The sequence below is a fragment of the Xyrauchen texanus genome, chromosome 43, assembly GCF_025860055.1.
Source record: "Xyrauchen texanus isolate HMW12.3.18 chromosome 43, RBS_HiC_50CHRs, whole genome shotgun sequence".
NCBI lineage: Eukaryota > Metazoa > Chordata > Actinopteri > Cypriniformes > Catostomidae > Xyrauchen > Xyrauchen texanus.
The window spans coordinates 18,809,724-18,835,394 of NC_068318.1; the positions used below are offsets into that span (position 1 = coordinate 18,809,724).

At 37.5% G+C, this 25,671-nt stretch overlaps 1 protein-coding gene across 4 annotated transcripts; it reads right to left on the minus strand.

The window, feature by feature from the left end:
- Positions 1–94: 94 nt before the first annotated feature.
- Positions 95–22,548, minus strand: LOC127635984 (arfaptin-2-like). Of its 4 annotated transcripts, XM_052116316.1 has the most exons (10): positions 22,310–22,548; positions 16,257–16,367; positions 13,946–13,978; positions 9,428–9,536; positions 8,629–8,691; positions 6,856–6,971; positions 6,446–6,667; positions 5,971–6,128; positions 3,001–3,175; positions 96–2,663 (listed from the first exon to the last, which is right to left on the minus strand). In XM_052116316.1, the coding sequence occupies exons 2-10, from the start codon at positions 16,353–16,355 to the stop codon at positions 2,508–2,510; spliced, it is 1,131 nt and encodes a 376-aa protein (XP_051972276.1). In that variant the 5' UTR covers positions 16,356–16,367; positions 22,310–22,548; the 3' UTR covers positions 96–2,507. The 4 variants fall into 4 exon arrangements, with proteins under 4 accessions (XP_051972277.1, XP_051972279.1, XP_051972276.1 ...); XM_052116317.1 differs by lacking the exon at positions 13,946–13,978 and having other exon boundaries at positions 95–2,663; XM_052116318.1 differs by lacking the exon at positions 8,629–8,691 and having other exon boundaries at positions 131–2,663.
- Between the last annotated feature and the right edge of the window lie 3,123 nt (positions 22,549–25,671).

The window sequence follows — 25,671 nt, forward strand, 5'->3', positions numbered from 1 at the left end:
GAATAATCTTTCAACATTGCCATCTAGTGGTCAGTATTAACTTTGTAAGCCTAACTCTAGTTTCTCTGTTGGAAGCTTGTTTGGACATAGAGGGTCAAAGTAGCAAAGCAAAAACATGAACTAAGAACAAATGAAAGGAAGACCATATTTTTTGCAAACTTCTAAAATTTATCATGTGGATTCTTGTACGTCATTGTTGTAGTCCAGAAGGTTTTGGTCAAAGCCAGGACCAAAGTAAAGCATTATGGGTTTGCAGTTTGAAAACCTGTCTTATCTTTACATACATACATACATACATATACAAATTATCTTTACATACATACATACATAAAGTCATTCATACACAACAATGCCACAAATATTGATTGTACATAAAAATTACCCTTTAACCCTTTCATTCTGCTAAGCTCTAAAACTAGGACTACTGGTGGAGTAAGCATGTCAATACCAACATTTCTGTTAACAGCTATCAAAATAATATACCGGTAAAAACTAAAATATCTTTATGGATGCAGAAAATAGAAATCATTGGGGAAATGTTTCTGTTTTTGGATTCATTGTTAAGGAGGTCTAGCACAAAAGTCCATCACTATATGGAATGTTTCAAGTCTCTGCATTGCAAGATGGACATATCCATTTCTCCAACCGCTTTCTCCATTAAAATAATAACACACACCACAGATCACAGTCTCTGCTGTAAGAAGGTAAAAACAAAATACTTGGTATAAAAATCTGACAAAGTCCCATCGTTTTCTTTCTTTGAATCCCTTTACTATGGTAAATGACTCCAAAATAATAATATAAAAAAAATAAAATAAAAAGAAACAAAAAAAAAAGGCTTCCAGATAGCATGCCATTACACTTCTTACTTTTCAACAGGTGACATTCAAGCCAAAGCTAGAGGTTTCAAGCATCCTATGACATTCAAAAGAAACCCTTTTTCTTTCCAGAAACATTCCAACCCATTTTGTGTTTTACTGAAGCACTGAACAGGATTTAATCACAATGCATGGAAAAGTACAACTAGTGTCATCAGACCTGCCATGCAAAAACACACAAGGGAACAGCCAATACAGCCATACATGAAAATACACTTTCAAAGTAACATCTTCAGTATTGCTTCATTTTAAACGTAGAAAGATTTAGTGCAATGATCCAAAAATGTTGGAACATTAGAGTCATAATTTTGGTCCAACATAATGTGATAAAAGATATTTATTTTCTTATCAAGATCGACGTGATGAATCTGACAATCTGCACTTTAACCCCAAAATCACTGTATCATTTCAAGTCTGTATTTACAGCAAAAGCAACAAATGTCCATTTGTATTTGGAGCCCACTTTAAAAATAAAAATGTGAAATAACTTGTGGAAAAGTTACCGCAGTGAATATAAATATTTGACATTTTATGTGACAGAATATTTATGGTATATACTCAGTAAGACTCATTTGATTAAACCAATTTGAATATACATACATTTAATATTTTAGCACTTCCTCTTCATAAACAGTTAAATTGCAGGACGCACAGTGCAACACATGGCAGAAGTGGCTTTTGAATGGAGAATGGAAGGTATTTAGGACACTGCTGATAACAAAGCAAGCCAGTACATAACTTCTAGTGCATGTTTTGGTAGATAAAGAGGCAGATTATGGTGGCATTAATCACTGGCCTGTGTTCAGAAAAACAATCAAAAATAGAATTTATACATCCACATCCTACAGTTATATGTGTTAGTACATAATACTACAGGAAATAACAACTGTCCAAATTACACACTTCTCCATTAGAGAAAACAATCACAATATTTTATGTGTTCAAGGCTGAAATGCAAACTCCTGAAAACCGACTGAGACAGTGATTTTGGGCTAGAGAATGAGGTCTAGGAATTTCCACGGACAACCATGCATTCATGCCTGGTGAAATTCACAACCACAGCATCAATCCATTCCAGCATTACTAATTTGATGATAAAAACTTAAAAATGAGAGACTCATGAAACTGTTGAACAATACATTGATGGTCTGGTTAAGGTTTAAAGATGCAATACCAATATCTGCAATATCAGATAAACAGAAACACCAACTAAGCATGATTGGAATGCTCGTTTTTCACCAAATAATAATAATAATAATATAAATCAATTTTCATGGGAAAACAGAGGAAAAAAGATCCTCATAATGTGATCACTGAGAGAGTGTGTGTGAAAGACTGACAGAGAGAATAGTCTGGAAAAAAACATCTGTTCTGACTCACATATCAGAAAGGATTATTTCAGTTGTTTTAATGATGTTCATAGGGGTGAAGCTTTTGGGACTGGTTACACACCAGAGGCGACACTTGAAAACAGACTCGGAGCAAAAATAGGAGGAAAATCAAGGAAGTATGGGTTAAGGTAGAGCTAGAGAGAGTTATTGAGAAAGAGTCCATCTCTGCTAGCATCTCAGATCTCTGGTTTCTCTGTGTGGCTAAAGACAAATAACTGGAAATCAGGGGTTGGGATTTTCACTGCTCCTCCAGCCAAGAAGGCTGGTCAGCTCCAGGTGGTTTGAGTTTAATGTTGAACTGCTTGAGGGTCTGTTCCAGCTGCTGCTGGTTTCCAGCAAAGTAGGCAGAGATGGCATTATGGAACAGCAGAAGTTGTTTGTGCATCACTTTGACCTGTGAGAAAGAGATGCACACAGTGTAAGATGTGCCACTGAGCTAACACAGACAAGCTAAAGACACAGAACAACATTGATAAACAACATTTTCACGGTCCTCTCCAATAAAACAAGATACAAATCTAATAAAAAAATAAAAAAAAAAAAAACTAACACTTATTAAAACCAATGCTCAGCAATATTGTATGCTAATTAAAAACAATAAAAATCATGTTTCTAAAATAGATATTGAAAATAGCAAGTTAGGAGCTATTCCTTTTGTTGAACAATCTTATCAGCAGAATGATCAATTAAATAACTTTGACTAACAAAGGAAATGAGGGTAGTTCGAGCACCTTATTTTCATCCAGGAACTTGAGCTTGATGGTGACATCACTGCGGAGACGTTCATATTTGTCCTTGTGGATTTGGTACTGCTGCTGAGCAGCCTCAATACGAGCGATAGTCACAGCATCCCGCGGGCCCAAGTTCAACTCCTCCAGATCTGCCCTGTACGCATCAAACTCTAGCCTACAGAACATCAGGGGGAAAAAAAATCATCTGCATTAAATTCTTCCCTGTATTCCCATAAAATATCCACAGCAATGACTGACACTGATCAAGGCGAAATGCTAGCATTAACTTTTTATAGAATGATATGGACAAAATTATATAAACAAGTTATTTTTGGCGAAATTTGACACACTAAAGATTAGAGGTTGACTGATAGTGGATTTTGCGATACAGACTACTAAAGTGGTGGAAAAGGCAGATAACCGATTAATCGGCAGATAGTAAAAAAACAAAAAAAAACATTAATAGAAATGTTAAAAAACTCTTGCGCTTTCCTTACTATGACGGGCACAGAGAGGCTACATGAGTCAAACATGTATAAAATCCGAAAAGCAGGTTTATTGTGCAGCCAAAATCCCAATAATATCCAGAAAAATAATTATTTGGTGCATAACGCAGGACTTTTACCTATAAACAAGCCCAGAATACACACAGGACTCTTATTTTGAAATAAAGAGAATTGGCTTTGTTACAATGTTTATACGTAAATATTGATCAAATTAAGCCCTTTATAGCCTATATATTCATCAGATGAAGAGATTTGAATGTGTATATTACACCAGATGAGGTTATTGAGAAGGAATAAAAAAAAAAAAGTGGAAATAAAAAATTGCAGCTATCGGCATAGATTTCTGCAGAGTAGGCCTACCGATAGTGCCAAAAAGCAACAAATTGGCACAGATTAATTGGTAAAACAGATATATCAGTCTACCTCTACTAAAGATGGCTGAACATTGAAGGATATATGGTAAACGTTACAAATAAGGCTACCTAGATATTTGGGGATGAATAAAAATTCAGGATACAAGGATAACACAGCACAAAAGGGACTAACCCACTCTGCATATACTGGATCTCATGAATTAATGAATTGTAATAGAGGATATGCTGCAGCCTTTCTTTTTTTCTTTTCCATCTAAGGACTGAGCAAGAGTCCTTCAATGCAGTCAGTGCCAATTCGACCTGTTGGTGATTCAATACCATCTCGTCTGCACCTGCAGCAATATTCGATACTCAGCCAGACAACTGTAATGTACAATGACCCTCTCAAACATCCAGTAGTATTAAAGGCTATTTAACCTAGAACAATTCAAGGTCTTGAATTTCCAGTCCTGACAGAAAGCTGGGGTCAGAGCCTGTTTATATGTTAGAGAAGTAGAACACTTGGGCTGTTCACACAGTCTTTGGCCCATCTGACTTAAATCTGTTTAGGTTTTAGTAGTCTAAACAGGACAAAAGCACATAAAATCTGATTTTTATAAGCCTGATTCAAACCATATTCGGATGTGGTTTGGAATCGGATAAAAATATTTTTTTGTTAATACATCTTAGTCGGAACGGTCAGATCAGATTTCAAGTGTCTTTTTTTTTCACCATGCGGCAGGTTACGTCAGGTGTAGCGACAAGACATGTACTGCTTTCCAAATGGAATAAATGATCAGTTCACAGGAGTCTTCAAAGGGAAAGCAATAGTAATGGCCACATTGTAGGATTGTTACAAACAAAATGTCATAAATATATTTTTTTTTTTCACATAAAAAGTGAGTTCAGTAACTGTTTTATTATACCTTTCAGCCCTTCAACAGAAGGTAAAGTCTTTGAGGGCAACAGGGGCAACGGACGATCACTTCTGAATATAACGGACCAGTAGCGGCTCGTGACCGCAGATATAGGCAGGGCAAATCTTGCAATGAGCACTATAGGTAATCTATAACCACTGTTAAACATCTACGATACGGTCCCCCTTACAAAATAAGAACGAAAAAGTAAATATGGGTAACATACAATTTTATTCAGTGTACACAGAGCCAAGGCATTTTGACAATTTTTCATCATACAATACAGACAATTTTGTATCACCTACCCATGTCTTTTGATTTCCAAACTATTTTTATGTCTGGCTTGTCGTTGTTTGATGGCCAATTTGTCTGAATTTGCAATAGAAACTGCATGCGGTTACACACACATCCGCAATCTGTCACACTGCTGGCGCACACTAATAATAAAGTTACCTTTGGTTTGGCTCTACGTTTATGGGCAGATTAATTCCTGCCCCAATAGATTTCAATAAGGGTTCGTTGCAGTACAATATTTAACCACAGATTTCCATTGGAAAAAAAGAGGGGTGCTGTGGAGTTCGAACAACCTATACTATGCTTACTTTTAAATCCATATGTCAACATTTTGAACATATTTACTGGTTAGCAAATTACATTATTAGCAGTTTAAGGTATGGATCTATGTTTAGAAGTGAATGAATATTTAGGTGGGGCTCTACCCAACCTGCCCCTACAGACGAGACCTGCCTGGAATGTACCCATGTGTCATGTATGTTACAGGATAGCCAAAGCAGTGCAAACCTCTTTTAAAATTATGACTTTACTCACCACAACACGATAAGGCTGAAATTCTCATGCGAGTAAGGGATGATTGAGCATTTTGAGCGCTTCAATACAGGATGGGGTCCTTTTCAAGGGTCACACTTTCCATCCATTTTATCCTTCAATATGGGACACAAAGCCTTCAATATGGGATGTTTCGCTGCCCACTAAAATGTAGGAAATTAGGCGTTCCGTATGGGACATAGTAATTTCGGCCAATTTACGGGATGTCCTGGCTAAAACGGGACAGCTGTAAACCCTAGCTGCAACAAACATAGCATATGCCACCTCTCCAGTTTTTTGCCGTTGTCTGTGATGAATGTGTTCGTACTTTTAGTCCAAAAGTGTAAAGCAACAGGCTTCAGCTTTTACCTGGCATTCTCATACATCTTGATGGTCATCAGTGTGTCTTCCATTGTCTTGTTCACCAGTGTGTTGATGCTGGACACAAAGAAGTTGATGGCACCCAGCAGAGTCTCTCCATTCTTGCACAACAGCTTCTGTGTTTCTGCATTGTAGCCAAACTCATCCTGTTTGTACACATTACCAAAAACACTGATAAATATTGTACAATCTTACGTATAAGTATAAAATGCCAGCAAAAGATCTGTTTGTTTCTTAATCTAACTCTACATTATAACAATCAGCTTTAAAGGGGTCATGACATGAGGAATTGAATTTTCCTTGATCTTTTGACATGTAAGAGTTCATTGTACTATTAAAACATACTGTAAGTTTCAGAACGCAAAACTTCCTCCAAGCTGCAAAAAGAGCAGCTGCCAAAACGACTCCTTTTCATTTTCCTACAAATGTCATCTTCAATCTTACAATGGCTGTGGCATCTCACCCGAAGCTCTGGAGACTTCTGACTGAGGTCGGCAAAAGTGTCCCCGAGGGCGTTCTGCGTCTGCACCATGCTGTAAAAGTGGCTGGTTAGCGCTCGCGCTAAACGCAGCACATTCTCATACTTCCGTTTGGTTTCCCGTAGAACCTCGATCTGAGCCTCCAGCTCCAAGTCCACAGTACGTGAGCCACGGCCAAACCTCTCAGAGATCATCTGTTTGGTACACTAAAAGAGAGATAGGTAACAAACACAAATGGCTTAAAAATAGCAGATAACAGCACATAACCTCGAATTAAAAAATAATAACTTTATAAGTAACGCAAGCAGTCAAACGATGCACAATGCTCCACATTAAAATTTAAGTAGGATAAAATGCAAAAAATATGGTACAGATTTAGTTTTAAAAGACATACCATGTAAGTGTTCAGACCCCACTTCTTCATTATGTCAAACTTTTCTACAGCAACACCTCTTGATGCCTCATCTGCTGTCATGGAGGAACTGCTACTGGTGTGATGCATGTTGGATCCTGATACACAGAAACCGCTCACTGTAAGTCTCCAAGTACAGTCTCCAACAGACAAATACATATTTTAAGAATACAAATGTTCATCCACAAGAACCTACACATTTTCAGCTTATTGTGGCCATCAGCTGTATGTGAGACAGGAGATCATTGTGAATGAGTGAATAAATGAATAAGTGTTAATGAGAAGAGGAAAGTTTTCAAAGAGCACTTAAATGAAGGGATCTTTCATCACTCTTTGGGATACCTGGGGCATCATTTGATTGGCTGGCTATTCGGCAGGATGCAGTCTGGCTTGGGGCAAAGCTAACACCCCTGGACTTCATACAAAGGTCTGGAGGGGGTCATGGCCAGGGATAGTAGGAGATGTTTGGGGATTGTGGAGTAGATAGTGGATATGTTAGTGGTGAAAAACAAGTGTGTTGTACAACACGAGAGGTTAAATGTATGTTAAAATGGCAGTGAAAGTGCGTTTGTTTGTGAAGATATTATAGGAATAGCAGGGAGGGCAGAGGGAGAGGATAGGGAAAGGGGAAAAGGGATGGGGAAAAGGGATGGTAAAAGAGAGAATGTGATAATGTAGTGAGATCAAATGAAAAACATGAGCATATGATGGATATTTTGTTAAATCTGCTGCCTGATGACAAACAGATGAAGACACACTTTAAAGTTCACTTAAAGGGAAAGTTCACCCAAAAATCTCCAACTAAATCTCCATCTTTGACCAGCCCCGACCAGTAGGTGGCGATATGTACGGAGAATGCGAATAAACAAAAGGAGAAGAATGTGAACGTGAAAAGTCAAAGTGGACATTTATAGTTAAAGGGCTTAAATATTTATATGTTTCTCACCCATAACTATCATATCACTACTGAATACATGGATTAAACCACTGGAGTTGTACAGACAATTTTTATGCTGCCTTTATGTTCTTTTTTTAGCTTCAAAGTTCTGGCCTCCATTCACTTCCATTGTATTGACTTTGAAAGAGCTGAGATATGCTTCTAAAAATCTACATTTGTGTTCTGCAGAGAAAAAAAAGATTAATACACATCTGGGATGGCATGAGAGTGAGTGAATGATGAGAATTTTCATTTTTGGGTGAACCCTTTAAGATCACATAAAAGTTATTCTAAGCCCTAATAAGTGCAATCATTTATTTTTACAACTATAAGTCATTTCCACAGAAACAGTGACTGGGAGTACAGTATCAGACAGTAGTGGACTAAAATAAGAAAATCAGTTTCTCGTCCTGATCTGATCTTTGATGGCCAGACATGCATATGCCCAGCCATTCTTCAATAGATTTCTCCAAACATTTCCTAAACAAAGCAAGCAAGTTTAATAGCAGATTCAAGTTTCAAATTGATTTCTGAAACAAAAGGCTCCTCATCACAGGCAGCATTTAGAAAAGCAAACCTCAACCCTGCTAGAAAGAAGAGAAGGAGAAAGAGAAATGCAACCCTTTACAATCTGCTACAAGAGAAAATGAAAGCCAGGAAAACAGAGATGGAGATGTGATTAAATTTATTCCCGTAGAATGGCATCCCTTGCCCTGGGAAAGAAGAAAACGACTTTGAAAAGACAATAATTCAAGGCACCATAGGAAAGTGAAGAAAGACAAAGAGCAGCAATGGGGCGTGAATGAGGGATGAATGACCTTGTCCTTCGTTTGGAATGCGTCTGCTGTTCAGAAAGTTAGTGTTAAGATGTATGGCAGGGCCTGAGGAGTAAAGAGAGAGAAAGCCCTCAATGAATCAGCCAGCAGAGGAGGAATGGAATATATTTACGCTTCCATTCAGATCAGATTACACTTCAGATTTAGATCTTAGATATACAGTATTGAAATACATTTACATCAAAAGCAGGGTCAATTATGGTTGGATTACGTTGCAAAACTCATATTTGTTTTTTTATTTAGAGTTTAATTACAGGGGATATTCAAAAAAAGCCCCGAAATGCATTCTATGCCCCTATTCACTTTGCTTAATGTCAAACTTTAAAGTCATTAAGTATGACTCACACACTACCGATACACAGTGCAGAATTCCTCTGGGGGCCCTGGCTCTCATTTGTATATCACCATATGAAGGGGAAGTAGTGAGAGAAAAGAAAAAAAACTAAAACTAAAGTCACTTAGGAAATTATGCAATCGGGACAATTCAAACTTCATCTCCAAAAAATCAGGTTGGTTTGTTTCTGTGTGTCCTATTTCCCAGGCATTCCCCTACTTTACCAGACACCAAACCAAGTCATCCAAATATGTTCCATCATGGGAAATAACGTCAATAGAATGAAAAGTATGTGGGCAATGTGTTTAAAATAGGTAAAGAATAAGGAACAAGCATGTGGTTAAAGATTTGAAGATATTTCAAAAAGATACTAATGAGTAATATTTTAAAATCCCAAATGCTGTCCTTGAAATAAAGAGTGGGCAGGATGGCAGCAGGTGACAGTACCTTTGATGGAGCTGGTTGGAATCATGCCTTCTGTTGTGCCTCCATAACCCCCTGATACAATGCTGGTTTCATTTAGGTTGGGCCCGGACACCATGACCTGCTGCAAGTCCTACAGACACAGAATGGGAAAGAGGAAAGGGTCTTACAACATGGACATCATTATTCATGTAGTCAGTTAATTCTGAAAGTCCTACACACATTCACATATCTGCAAAAGTCATACATTGTTAGAGAAAGATGTTTAGGGTTAGTATCATGTTAGACCCAGAATTAAACAATCTAAATATGTTAGCCTTGTAACACATGTAATTTAACTTTCAGAATAGTGCAAACATTTCGATATTTGTGAAAATTGAAACATGCTGTCAAGTGATAAAGCCTTAAATAATTTACATTTATTACATGGCTCAATGAAATACTCAATTTTGATTGGTTAATGGCGCCATCTAGCGGTCTGATATTTCCGAGTAACAACTGCACATCCACGTATCAGACTGCTTATCCAGTTATTGCAAGCCATCTTTACTACTTCTTGGATCACTGTGCGAAAGCTACAAGTAAGTTAAATATTTTCAACTCAAATCAATGTTTTATGACCATTTATTTATTAATTTGGCAAGTTAGCAGTTAGACATTCATTAATTATAAAATAATCACCAACAGAACTCTTGCACAAACCGGAGATGGAATCTGGCTGTTCAGCGATTTCTTTCTTCTCACATAATGACATTATGCACATAATTTTTTTTACTTAGCAAGTAGTCTTGAAATAGGCCAGGAGCCGGATTCACAAAAATGTTCTTGAGAATAAAATTAAGAAAAAATATTAATTATAATAATTCTCTTGAAAGAATTCTTAAGAATTTCTCAAATATTTTCTTAAGAACATACATTTATTTCTTAAGAATACAAAGACATGCTTTGATATTGTCTGATCAGCCTGCTCATGGGCTTGCCTTGTCTAATAGCCTACCTCAAATTCAATACTTCATCACTGGTAAATTGTAACAATAAATGTATCTATTTTTTTTTTTTTAAAGTAGCAAGCACATCACGATATTTTTTTTTAATGTAAAGTGCATGAGATGTGTTCGTTTAAAGACATTAACTGTCAAAAGAGAATTTACTTGCTGCTAACCATTAGCTAACTTTTAATTTGACATGGAGGAAAAGAAACAAAAACTTCAGGAGACAAGAGCTGGATGTTCTCATTGAGGAAACTACTACAAGGAAAAAGTTCTCCTTGGGAAACTTGATAATATCACGTCGGAAATTATGAGGCGGGTAAACGGGAAAGGGTGGTGGAGGCTGTCTCTGCTGTGCCCAACTCCGATAGGGATGGGGAAAGTCTCAGCTTTCTAATGTTATAATTATTATGTTTCTATGAACTCAAAATATCACAAAGCGAGAGTGCTGTATGCAACGCATCTTTTAGGATGATGGATCTCCACATTAAGAAGTTTCAAAACAACATTTATTGATAACTTATAATGATTTATATGGTTTTCAAGCTGATAATAAAGATATAATTAAACACAAAACAGTCAAAATGTTTTTTTTTTGGTCTAAAATAACATTTATATGTAAACAGCCCACTGCGACTTCAGACTCAACAAGAAAAACCCAGTAAATTCATTAAACATATTACCTTTTAGAATTTAAGACAACGGTGAGGTTATCCAAACTTTAAGATATTATTTATGATGATATTTAGGAACATTTTCTTAGAGAATTATAATGCTTCTTAAGTTTTTTCTTAGACCTGGCCGGAGTCACTCAGCCCTGGGATTCGAACTAGCGAACTCCAGGGGTAGTGGCCAGCGTCTTTACTCACTGAGCCACCCAGGCCCCCAAGAACTTTTTGGGAATACAAAATATTCATAACTTTTTTTTTTTAAGTTACAAATTAAGAAAATGATAGTTAAGAAGAAATTTCTTCTTAAGAACGTTTTGTGAATCCGGCCCAAGATAATGAGTCAGATGGTCATTTTCAAAAAATAAAGGGTGGATTGAGCTGTTCAGCGATTTTTTTTGTCACATAATTCCATAATTTCAACACAAATCAACATTTTATGTCCACGTATTTATTTATTTATTTATTTGGTTAGTAGCCATGTAATAAGCCTCTGCTTCATGTTGGGTACCTGATCAATCTGTCGAGGTTTATTTCTGGAAAGTTTCCTTGGAAGTGTAAAGGAATTTGACACCAAAGCTTACCAGGCAGTTACAGCTGAAACAAATAGTTTGTTACCTAACATAAGCCACATTAGTGACTAAACAAACGGTCATCATCACAGCTGTAAATGCTATCCAAGACCACACAAGTAAAAATGGCAAGATATACACCCACCCATACAAAAAAAACAAACAAAGCCTGTAAACAAAGTAAATGGCTTGATCATACTAAACAGATGTACAGATTAGTGGTCGACCGATATATTGCACAGGCTGATAAAATGGACGATTTTCTGACTTTTTTCATTATTGGCATCGGTCGATACATTTTCCCATTTGGCCGTTTTTTTTATTTTCTTGAGGGTGCCAAAAATTGCCTGCTCTCATGTGAAGAATCTGACACATGTAACTGACCAGTCACGGTTTGTTTTGTTGTTACATGCCATCATGTTACAACAATAATAGACTGGTGTGCAACACAGTGTCATTTAGACTGTCTGTTTATCAGAGCTGCGGCAGACGCGTTTGAGCACATAATGTTAAAGTACTCGTCGGTTTCATTATCCCTCTCTCCTCAACAATTCCCTGTAACTTTTAACTGTCAAAACTGTTAAATATCAATAAAACTAATATCATATAATGTCTGCAAATATGCGCATATCTCGTTTAAACAGATGTAATAAACCAACCTCACACAAATTCAGCAGATCCAGCATCCTGTGGAACGCTCATACATCTTCCTCTGAAGCACGTATTCTAACAGTCTCTCCTCAACAGTTTCCTGTAACGTTTCTAATGATAAAAGGCAAATATCAATAAAACTTCTATTATATACCATCTGCATATCTAGTTAAAAAAATGTCATTCACGAACCTCGCGGAAATCCAGCGTTTTCTTCCCATCGAGTGTTCAGCTTCCTCTGAAGCACGTATTCTATCAACCTAACATCGGTATCAGGATCAAAGTTCACAATTCATGACGGTCAGCCCGTGTCACACAAAGTAGGTGATCCAGATCGTTTAAAATATCAGGAGATTATTGCTCGTGCTGGATCCGCATGAATGCATTTTCAAGGCTGCGTCCGAAACCATGAAAATGCTGCCTCCTGGACAATAAATGTACGATGAAAATAAGGTGCTTTTCAAACTGTTTGGAGACCAGTTTCCTTAACGCTACACTATGTAACTTTTTTTTTTCAGCTTAGCTTTTCAGAGGTGGCGACAACTGAAGAGATCTGAAAGGATTTAAAAGAGACTCAGAGATGGCTTTTTCTTCCTCAACATGCAAGATATTTTGTTGATATCTTTTAACCGCTAGATGACCAAAAGTTACATAGTGTAGCTTTAAGAGTCCCATTCATTCAAAACAGATGTCAGTTAAGCCATTAACTGATTAGGCAGCAAGGTAGCAAGTCAGCTGCCTACATTTTCAGATGCAGCCCAAGGTAAAAGTGCTTAACATGTGCTATAAATAAATGTCTTCTTCACAATGCACTGTATGTACAATGGTTTTGATTCGATATTTGTTTTTTAAGTAAATGTGATCGCTAATGTGGACATGCCATCCGTGGTTGCTGGACTACTGTGTGTACTGTTATTTCCTTCTTCCTAATATATTAACAATTTCTTTGTCTGCAAATAAATTACAAACATTTTATGACTAAACAGAAATCTGAAGAAACTGCTTTTTATCATTTAAAATACAATATTATTTTTTGGTTTTGTGTGAAATTGAGTAAAAATAGCGCTAAAGTGCTATACATTTTTTAAGCAATTTTATGTTTATTATTTACTATATTAAATTGTGTGATATTTGTATCGGCCACCCTGATCTCTGGATATCTGCATCGTCAATTAAAAAACCATATCGGTCGACCACTTGTACGGATCATAATTCTCTCACATTTATTCACTGTCATGTAGAACCTATTAGAGAATGCATTTTGTGCTGTTATAAGCCAGAACGAAAAAAGGCTCATGAGATACATATGAAGTGTTCTGTATGCAGTACTCCCTTTAAATAACAGAGTAAATTATTATTAAGGTTAATACATTAGAGATATGGAGATAATGGGTGCTACAACAGTCTCTATGCAATGGTTAATAGCACAGAGGGATTAAAATAAAAACAGGATGTTTTTCAAAGTAAACAAACATTGAATTTTGAATCAACTGGATTTGTTTCAGTCCTCAAACACTGATTTTGTAATGAGCAGTGACAGAGAAAAACATCCTGTCCATTGTGACAATGTTATGGAGAGAACTAAAATCCTTTTCTGCAGGAAAGACAAACACGCACACACCCCTGTCCCCTTTTCACCCTGTGGCCCGAAGGACTCCCTACCTTCTCTTTTAAGCTCCACTGATTCTTTGCAGCCTGAAATGACATCAAGGAAGAACATGGCAACAAAAAGATAATAACAAAAAAATGAAGCAGCACAATGTCAAAAAGAATCAGACATGAAAATGATGATGGTGTAGTCTTCAAATGCTATGGAAATCCATACTTTAGCGCATATTATCACATACATAAGGTTTCGAACCCTTGGATGGTGCATAAAACAAGCTAAAAAAAAAAGTTTTTGCAACTAAAACTTCAATTTAAGATAATAAGGAAATGCATCTGAACTACAATAATCTGTTTAATTTTAGCCATCATTAAGCAACCAATAAGCCTCCTTTATGAATTGTATGAGTCATAAAATATCCTGTCACTCCAAACACCACTCAAGAGTGAACAGAGAAACTTTGTTTTCTCAGTAAAGAAAGATAAGAACACCTAGAATACATTACAAGTCTATTCTCACATTCTGGCTCGCATGCTTCCCATCTATTTAAAGATATAGCGTTATCTGCCTTCAGCTGAGCCATTACTGCATCTGTGAACATTATCATTTGGACCGCTCATGGATGAGCTTTTTAAATGGACATAACATGAGAATGACACAAAAAAAAAGGACCAATCTGAATAATAAAATAGAACAAAGAACCTTTAGTTCCTTGTAGGAATTACCTACGTTTCTCTGGTTCGCAAATATCTCACTTGTGTTTGCTCAAACTGTCTTCTCCCGGATCCAGTGCCACAGTTTAGTTATCTTAAAGAGGTGTTGCTTATGACAACATTACCATTTAAACTATTACATACAATGGTTTCAACAATGGCGAAAGATCTGAACACATTTTGTTTGAGTGAATTAGCCAGTGACTTCAGAAACCAGAAAGACCTTGCAATCAAGACACATGCAAGATTTCCACTGAAGTATCGCCATAAGCCATTCCTATGAAACAAACATTTAACTAGTCAAACAATATTAGGATTACTTATTAACTTGCTTGACAAATTTCTAATGGAGCACTTAAATTCCTTACTTCTGAAATATGTAACAAGCCTAACAGTTCTCATGCATATTTCAACAGGATAACTGCCTGCACCAACTGTTCCCTTGATTTATTTTCTTATGGGTGATATTGTGAAACTCTTCAGGTGACAACACTAAACAGAGTGGGTGACATCCTAGAATTAAGACTTTGACGCATGAACTAAAACTGAACTCTTAAACTTTGCAGCAAACCTACAACTTGCCACATTTTGATACTTAAAGTAACAAAATATCAAAACAAAAACTGTCAAATACAGTATGGCAAATTCAGGTAAACTGGGCCACTTTTTGACACTCCTCTTAATTAGTGAATTAGATGTACACCAATATGCTGAAAACTACCAAAAATCTCATTATTAGAAAAATTGGTCAATGCAAGGAAACAGCTTTTACATGAGACTTCAAGTCATCTGGTTATTGTTTGCTTTTGACATCAAAGCGTAAAGAGGCATGCAAAATCGGGATAATGGGCTTAATTCTAAGTGCTGATTGGTTTTTGTAAACCGTTCATGACTTGACACCGATAAAGCGCTCAAGGTGTTTTACATGACCTTACACGTTGTCGGCAGGGTTGGGGAGTAACGAAATACATTTAACGGGAATACATATTTAAAATACAATATATAAGCAACTGTATTCCACTACAGTAGAATAGAAATAGAAATAAACCTTGTGTAAATTGTCAGCTTTACGCTAAGATAAAATGCTATTTCTAGCCATTTCACATGCACGTTACCAGGCACAATAATATTTTTTATCGAGAAAATTCACGTAGGATCATAACTTTTTTTTTTCTAGTAAGACCTTTGATATTATGGCAAAAACAGTATTCTTGATAATAATTTTTGTATTGTTTTCCTGTAAAAATATTTAACAATCCTTAAAACAATATCAATTTGATTTATCTTGTTTTAGAAACAACACTGCATAAGATATTTAGTTTTTTCAGAGAAAGTATTTTTAACATGTGTATTTTGTCTCACTGTACTGGCTTTTATATGTATAGAGTTTTTAGAATCAAAACAAGTGAAAAAAATCTACCATTGCTGAAGAAGTAATCCAAAGTATTTAGAATACATTACTGACCTTGAGTAATCTAACGGAATACGTTACAAATGACATTTTACAGCATGTATTCTGTAATCTGTAGTGGAATACATAACCCTCCCAACGCATAATCGGTGTAAGACCATGCATGTATATACATGCTCAGTGTCAAAAAGTTGCTCAATGAACCTGAATTACAACCAAACCTACATTGCATATATCTCTCACCTGCTCCAAGCCATCATCTTCTGCCATGGTCCTAGAGTCCCCATTACTGTTAATGGGGATCTCAACTGTGGCTGCTTTACACATCATACTGTCCGCCATACTGGAGTGTTACTGAAAGAGAGAATGAGATTTCAAAAAGATAAAAGCAAAGAAAACTAAAAAAGAGAGAACAACAAAGTGCTTCTAATATTACAAAAGGTTGTTGGGTTTGTGACATTATCGCATAATGTATTCACATATATGTTTAAGGATATGTCTCTAACATAATTATGTATTTTTCAGCTGGGTTTCACATATGTCCTAGTAATAATAATAATAATACATTAAAACTTTTCATGATTCAGGCTTTGTTCAAAGTTTTGTGAGAGTATAGAATTGTGAATTCAGTACTGTTAATCAAACTAAATCCTTACACCCTTTATCATGTCAGTTTTTGAAAAATCTTATTTTTCCCGGGGAAAAAAATCATTTTTTATCCGATTAATCGATTATCAAAATAATCATTAGTTGCAGCACTAAAAGATTGCAACGTTGAAAAAAAACTCATAAAATGTTCAAGGCCAGAGCTTTGTTAGATAGCTTTCTTTGCCTTGATAATATTACATATCAGCCAGTAATAATCATGGTCTCGTGGTCTGGAGCCTTCATTGTTAATTATCAGCCCTGCACTTTTATTCACTATTTATATAAACTGTCTGGGGGAAAATGTCCAACATGCATTTTTCCATTTTTATGCAGATGATACGGTTATTTATTGTTGTGCAGCTACCATTAGGAAGGCGTATGATTGCTTGCAAACTGCTTTCGATATAGTGCAAGCACAGCTTTATCAATTAAAGCTTGTGCTTAATGCAGAGAAGACCAAAGTCATGTTTTTTCAAACTCAAGGAAAAATGAGTTAGACCTGAATATTGTTACTGATCAGGGTAAAACAATTGAGGTAGTTTCATCTTATAAATATTTAGGATTTTTAATTGATGATCACCTTTCTTTTAAGCTTCATATTCAGAATCTAGTCAAAAAGTTGAAATTGAAGCTAGGTTTTTTTATTTAGTAACAAATCTTGTTTTACTTTTTCTGCCTGAAAAAAGATAGTTGATGCCACATTTCTCTCTATTATTGATTATGGTGATCTGATGTATATGAATGCCCCATCTAAGTGTCTTCAGAGGTTGGATGCGGTGTTTCATGGAGCTTTAAGATTTATTTCAAATTGCAGACCCCTCACTCATCACTGTACACTTTACTCCACAGTGAATTTGCCTTCTCTATCAATTCGCCGGCTTACTCACCTTTATATCTTTATATATAAGGGCATTATAGGCAGGCTTCCATGTTACATATCTGAATTTCTTTCTTTTACACAGTTATGTTTTACGGTCCCAGAAAACTATTTAATTGAATGTACCTCAAGCCCGGACAGAGTTGTTCAAAAAGGCTTTCATGTTTGTTGCACCTTCTACTTGGAATGACCTACAGAAAACACTTAAACTACAGTGTCTAATTTCCTTAAATGATTTTAAAGGTTCTGTTCAAACTATAGAACATGAGTCCATCCACACATGCAAATGTTTTAATTAATGGCACTTTTATTTAATTGAATTGCACTTGAGTTGTCTTTGCCTCTTTTGTGTTTGTTTTGTGATATTGTGATCTAATTTGTTCTGCTATCTTGGCCAGGTCTCTCTTGAAAAAGAGATTTTATATCTCAATGAGACAAACCTGGTTAAATACTGATTACATACATGTAAATATTTTAATATTATAGTTTTTGAAATAGTATTTTCACTGATTACATGATTCTAAAATATGTGTAAACATACACAAAACATTGTGTATGTTTATCCGGTAAAATACTGTTTGCCATAGTATAAATTTACTAGTGAAATCAGACATTACATGTGGCATTATCAAGAGGATTATTACACATTATATTCAGCATTACATTCAGTTTAATATAGTACAATCATCTGTAAAACTTGTGCAAATTCACTCTCACGCTGAAAAGGTGGTGGCTCTGCGGTTAAGGCTCTGGGTTACTGACCGAAAGGTCGGGGGCTTAAGCCCCAGAACCGCCAAGATACCACTGTTGGGCCCTTGAGCAAGGCCCTTGACCCTATCTGCTCCAGGGGTGCTGTTTCATGGCTGACCCCAGCTTAGTTGGGATATGCGAAAACAACTGCATTTCATTGGCTCTGTACCTGTACTCTGCACAATGACAATAAAGTTGAATCTTAATCTTAATCTTAAATGACTCATCCCGGTGCTTACTGTATTACATGTGTTTACATGAGAAGGAAAAACACTTTAAAAACTGGCACATCTTGACTGCTGAGAATTAAGTCTGATATCCATTAAAGATGCACAATTGATTACATTGAAACTGAAATCGGACAGTTTAATCAAAGTGATTGCGCTCCCTTTTTCCATTGTGATAGGTTTGATTGATGCGGGCGGATATGCAGTTTGAGACTCGCTTGTGGTAAGAACAAAATGTTTTGTGAAATACGTGGCTGCATTGAATACATAAAATGTTTACATAATAAAACATAGAAAAAAAGCAGTAAAATGTAAGTGATGCGCTGGAGAAACAACTCGAGCATCAATCAGAACAAGCACTCTGTCAACGCACCTGATGTAGCAACTGCTCCACATAAAACTGTATGCTTATTATGATCTTCTTTGAAGTGTTATAAAGTGCTCTTGTGCGCTGGACAACTTGGGTCATGTTTTGTACGCTTCAAATTGTCTCCGTTGTTTTTCCAAAATAGTTTCAAAATGCAACACATTTATCACTTGGTTGTGAAGTGTCGTCAATGATGGTGCTTCTCCATGGTTACTGCAAATATCCAACTAATCGATAATGAAACTCGTTGTTGATGATTTCCATTATCGATAATTATCGATTTTATCGATTAGTAGTTTCAGCCCTACAATCTTTACATGACTTTAGAGACAAGTCCATTCAAAACATAGAAGCTGTTCTATACTTCTCATTAAATTGCCAGAAACTGTAGGTCTAAAATAGTTTACTCTGGAATATAGTTCAAAAGCAGTTGTTATCAGATCAGAGCATGCCTAACCCTGTTATTACCACGAAAGATATGGACACAGAGTTCAAGGAGACGATCTTTCACTCCAAACCAATTAACCTAGTTAGGAACCCCTCCTAAACCCGGAGTTTCTAGACATTACTATTGATATTTCTGAACAGAAACATTCAGGGATCCAAGCTCATCGAGGACCATGTGCTTTGTTTACCTCTACAGGGCCAAATCCTCTCATACCTGCGGGAGGGACTTCACATACATTAGTGTGTAACTTGCACTGAAGTGGGCTTTCATTGTTAGCTCTCATAAAGCTCCCTGGCTCAGCCTTTTTAATGGGCAAAGAAAATATAGGAATGCTGAGAACTACTGTATGCAACAATCATGTGACTCATGCATGTGGGTATAAGCTTCAGCTAGACAGGCGCTCATAGAGGGAGGCTCCTTGCTCAGAGGACTGATCTGACTGGAGCGGCATCATAGCCTGTATTCACAAAAGAGTCCATTAATTCTTCTGTGTGCTAGAGCATGACATTTAGGCAGGATATAAGCTTATGGTTCAGGTCTTATCTGTGAATGAAACAGTAATGGAAAAACCAGCATTGATAAATTTGCATTCTGTAAGTTGTGGTGATAGTGGCGAGCCAGTGCAAGTGCTCCTTTGCTGTAATAATGGAATAAAGGGGGATGGGTCACTGCTTATGGGATGCTGTAACCTCTTTGAAGGCATTAAAACTAAAACGAACAGTATGTACATTGCTTAACTACACTGTGGCAAACTCCTTGAGAGCAAACAGTGTTTCTTCAAGGCAATTCACAATGGCGGGTGTTGGCCGGCATCATCACCTTTAATTTATTGGCCACCTGTTGATGTGAATGACATACTGGATTTATTACTTTGTGTGTGAAGAATGTGGTGGACAATATCTACAAAACAGCATCTACAATAAGATGCATGCAAGCAATGTAGGGTTGTGAAGAAGGAATGATCCACAAAATGCATAAATTCAGAAGGATTCTGTTTTTTTTTTATTAATTTGATCAATTGGCACCCTGTAGGCCAATCCTTGGTTATATCCCATCTTTTGATTGGATAGATGGACAGACAACACAACTTCTAAAAAAATTCCTTTTCTTAAAAAAAAAAAAAAAAGCAAAAATCTGGGGTACAGTGAGGCACTTACAATGGATGTGAATGGGGCCATTACTTTAAGTTTAAATTCTCACTGTTTCACAGGTATAGCTAATAGACTTAAACGATATGCGCGTGTTAACATGATTCTGTTGTAATTACATCCCTTACTAGCTTTTTCTAAATTCCTATCTAATTTTAAGTGTTCACTGTCATTTGTCTGCTGCAAAAACATAGATTTAAACAACTTAATTCAAACAATATATAGTTTTAACAGAAGAAATAATGCAAAACTGTAAGCTACAAAGGCATTGTAAATGCCATTGAACCATCTAAAAATTGGTCCCATCTACTTTTTTTTTAAGGAAAAGTTAAAAATGAACTCCAAAATGAAATTTCTTTCATTTACTCACCCTCATACTATCCCAGATGTGTATGACTTTCATTCTTCTGCTGTACACAAACACTGTTGGTCCACTTAATGCAAATTAATGGATAACAAAATTATGAAGCTCAAAAAAGCACATAAAGGCAGCATAAAAGTTACTCATATGACTCCAGTTGTTAAATCCATGTTTTCTGAAGCAATATGTTAGATGTGGGTGAGAAACAGAGCAATATTTAAGTCCTTCTTTACTAAAGTTTCACCTTTCTGCCCAGTAGGTGGCAATATGCATGAAGAATGTGAACAACAAAAGAAGAATGCGAAAGTGGAGATTTATTGTAAAAAGGGACTTAAATATTGATCTGTTTCTCACCCACTACTATCACATCACTTCTGAAGACATGGATTTAATGGATTACTTTTATGCTTCACTTGGCTTTTATGGACCTTCAGAGCTGAAATATACTTCAAAATGATTTGTGTTCAGCAGAAGTCAGTCATATGCATCTGGGATGGCATGAGGGTGAGTAAATTATTATTATTTGTTTATAAACTTTTCTATAAAGAAAAGGAGGAACAATGAGAGACAGATTTTTATGGTTATCAAAATTATGTCAAAAAAGCAGACAATTGAATTTAACTAGCAATGAACCCAGAATATTCCTTTAATCCATATCCTTGCAGTAGATGTGATTTTACAAATGGTTTTAAGAAGTCATCTGAAGGAAAATGCTACTAATTTGTTAGCCACAACGTGCGTCAATGACATAATTTATTTCCTGATATTTGCCTGGATTTGAGGAGACCACATGCCATTTTTCCAAGGCTGCATCTATGACAACCAGTCAAAAGTACACGTCACGAGTTACAAAAGGTGGCTGAGGTGATGTTGCCACATCATGCTAGAAAAGTCTCAAGGGATAGTCATGGAAACAAGAAGCTGTTTGTAACAAAACAGCCACCAAAAGCCTATTCAGAATTTAGAGTATTTGTAATATTTGTGCACCGGCGGACTGTGGTGTCGCAACATAACAGATGCGGCAGGTGACTGTGGGTACGTGCCATTTTACCTACAACACATTTTATTGTGCAACCTCGGGGAAATAAAAACTACCTAACAAGCACAAGATATTTACTTAATATTTACTTCTGATCATGTCACATTACTGACATTATTCTCATTCAACCTTGAAACTTCACAATGTTTACAGTCATAATGTACAGTCGGTCGGATCGAGCATTAAAGGTCCAAGTGACGGTCGATTTCACCCAAGGGCCTTTCATTAAAAAAAAGAAATCGCTTTTCGTGCATCGGGACGTAGGCTACACAACTCACTTGGCCAGTATGCTCGCTAGTAAACGCAAAAGAGTACTTTTTACCGTTTTGTATTTACCATTATGCACTTTATAAACGCTTATTTCAACGTTTGCTAAGAGCGAGACGGATTGCATATAAATAAAGATCAAGAATTTGAAATGTTGATCTTACCTGTGCCGTTTCCTATTCTAGGATTAGCTTTTTGACAAGCGTGCTGGCTATTGTATTCCAGTTCATGCGAATTCAAACATTGACACTTCGAAACGATTGGGGGAAATAAAAAAGAATGCATACATGGAGACTGAATTTATGATAATGTATTAAAAAGCGGCTTTTCGCGTGGTCAGCCAATGCCACTATGTCCAGCGGCGGCTTGTTTGTATTATTGGGCGAATCAGCCTCATGTAGACCAAAATGCTGTGCGGATCTGACGACAAGCGCCGACCTTCCTCTGATCAACGTGGAATACACAGTTGGAGCAGGGAAGAAGCCATGATGAGAAGGGAAAACTGAAGCCGATATGCGCCTGTCACTGTACGATCAGCTATGTGAAGACGACCCAATAAATAAAAATAAAAATACAGAGAAGGCAATAATAATAATAATAGTAATTAGTAATATAAAGAGGTAAAAAAATTCTGGCAAAATTACATTTGGTAATGCGATGTACAGAGCACCCATAATATTTTTTTTAAAATGAGCTTATATGTTTCCTGGGAAACAAACCAAGCTTTTAGTGTTGCAAACACCAGGGGCGATTCTAGGGTCAGAGCTTTAGGGGTGCTGAGCACCCAATGAGCCCCACTGCCACCACCCACCCTCTTTTCACACAAAAACAAAAAATATGTCTATTGAAAAATAACTTTATCATTTTAACATTGGTTCAACTAACTCCAAAATCACACTCTTCATTTCTTTCACTAGTCAATTCCCTCTCATCACTTATGGACTCTCCCTGTTGTTTTCCTCCTCCTTTATTATGAAAAAATGTGGTGTAAAATAATATTACAAAAACTAAATGTAATATAGGCTACTTAATGCCAATAAGTTAGTATTGGAGTATGAGTAGTTACTGTTTTGCTTGCCACTATTCACTATATGTCAATTTATTGTTGTTGTTTCCTAACCTGGTTCTTGCTGCATGCTCTCCCTTTCCCTTTCTTCTTCTCCATCTCCCTCTCTTTCCCTTGGCACTGACAATCATACACATATTGTAGGCAGGAGAGTTGAGGTCAACTACGGAGTATGTTTTGGACATTATTTCTTCTTTTTATATACAGTTCTGTTATATTGTCTGCTACTTTAATAATTTTGGTATGCAGTGTAATCCCCTACTTGTTAAAATGAGAGAGGAAAAAATACTAAAATTTGTTTAATAAAATAAACAAATGTATTTACAGTAGAACCAAATTAAGCCAAAAAAGCAACAATAATAGCAATCAATAATATTTTTGTATTGATAATTTTAGCAAATCCCTTCATTCCAGGGAATGCGGAAGCGGGAGACGGCGTAATCCTTGACAATGAATAAACCTTTTACAAAATGCTTATTGCTTTTCAGCAAATACTCAAAACACACACACACAACAACAACAACAACAACCACCACTGCTGCTTTAGTGGTGACTTCACCACGACACTTGTGCCAGGCTATGTGCACGTTTAGGCCACGTGAAGTGTCGAACGCCCGCTGGCAGGAGGTCATGGGACAGATGACACACACACACACACACACACACACACACACACACACACACACACACAGGTGGATGAAGCGCAACTCTCTCTCATCTGTCGCCGTCTCCTCACCTTTTAAGTCTGCCACAGCTCACTGAAAATACCAACAGCTGTTAGCACAGGTGTAAATCCTTAACCACTCAGCTTTTACAGCCTCACTCTCCACAGATCGGCACTCGACGAGCTGTCTGGCCTGCCACCAACTTCCCCCTCCCTCCATTCCGAGAGAGAAAATCGGACACAGCCATCTGCTTCCCCAGCCTGTGGACCACCTCAAACTTAAAGGGCTGAAATTCCAGATACCAAAGAGTGATCCGTGCCTTGGTATCCTTCATGAGGTGAAGGCGCGCCCAAGCAGGTAGTACCGGATGGTGAGGACTGCCCATTTGATGGCCAGGCACTCCTTCTCTATCGTGCTGTACTTTGTCTCTTGCACCAAGAGCTAACGACTGATGTACAGTACAGGGTGCTCTTCCCCCTCCACTACCTGGGACAATACGGACCCCAACACCCTGTCCGAAGCTTCTGTCTCTAACACAAAATGGAGAGAATAGTCAGGAGAATGCCCACCACAGAGTGCAGCTTTCACTTGTGTAAACACCTGTTGGCATGGCTTTGTCCAGTGGACCGGATCTGGTGTTCCTTTTTAGTGAGATCAGTCAGCGGGCTGGTGCCGTCTGTATAGATAGGTACAAACCAACGATAATAGCCAGCCAGCTCCAGGAACTGTCTCAAATCCTTTTTGGTCTTGGGTCTCGGTGATATCAATTTGGTGATGCACTTGTCCATGACCCAAGTGGAAACCCAGATACCATAATTTCACCCATCCAATTGCACACGTCGTTAGATTCGCTGTGAGTCTAGCCCGTCTCAGCAATCTCAGGAAAACCCTCAGGTGCTGGATATGCCTCTGCCAATCATTGCTATAAATGATAATATCATTCCAATTTTCCCTCAGAACATCTAAGATGCCCCAAAGTTATGGTCATAAAGTACTTAAAAGGGGGAATACCCTGTGGAGGCTTGCGGGACCTCTAGCACTGCAATTAACAGGATTCTAGCCACTTATCCCATGAGGCCTCAACAACCTTGTGGGTGTTCTCATTTACAATCCAATACCCCCCACCTTGGTCAATAACTCTGGGGGCTTGTTGAAGCGAGTTTCACCCAGGGAACCAAACAAACTAGAACCGCTACTGGTAACAGGCACTAAAGGTTATTCATGTATATCTCCATGCACACATCTCACCTTCACCCGGCGAGCTGTACCCAAAGGCTCACCTTGAACCAAGTTTGGTGAATCAAAGTTTGATTACAACCTGAATCCACCAAGGCTTGGTATGTACCCCCTTGGATAATCACTGGTATACGGTATGTCCCTGCTTGATCTGGGGCAGCTTGGGACGCCTCGGGAACATGGACCCAAGCCCCCACATACATCACCGGGCATTTATCCTGGATGTGTCCCGGTTCCCCACAGCACCTGGGCACCAGCCCAGACCTCACTCCTGTGGCCCCGGATTCACAAACCTGCTGGGAAATGTCCAGCCGCTGCTGGAGAACCCGACCATGGCAGCATGCTCCGGATCACCTGCTCCTCCACCTGGGCTTGCATCTTGACCTGGAACTGTTGCTCCTGTTCCGACCACAGCTCCAGGAGGGACTGGTGTTGCATTTGGTGGATACCAGTGAGAGTCTTGACGATTTTGGCCAGCAGCGAGGACACAGCGCTCAATTCCTGGGTTTCGGCACCACTGTAGCAAATTCCTTCGTTCCAGGGAATGAGGAAGCGGGAG

Bases quoted from the DNA above. Each gene is read 5' to 3' on its own strand.
- LOC127635984 (XM_052116316.1), bottom strand. From the start codon at position 16,355: ATGGCGGACAGTATGATGTGTAAAGCAGCCACAGTTGAGATCCCCATT. The intron at 8,692-9,427 runs GTACTGTCACCT...TTTACTCCTCAG, and splicing joins TCCAACCAGCTCCATCAAAG to GCCCTGCCATACATCTTAAC. The intron at 2,664-3,000 runs GTGCTCGAACTA...TCTTTCTCACAG, and splicing joins AGTTCCTGGATGAAAATAAG to GTCAAAGTGATGCACAAACA.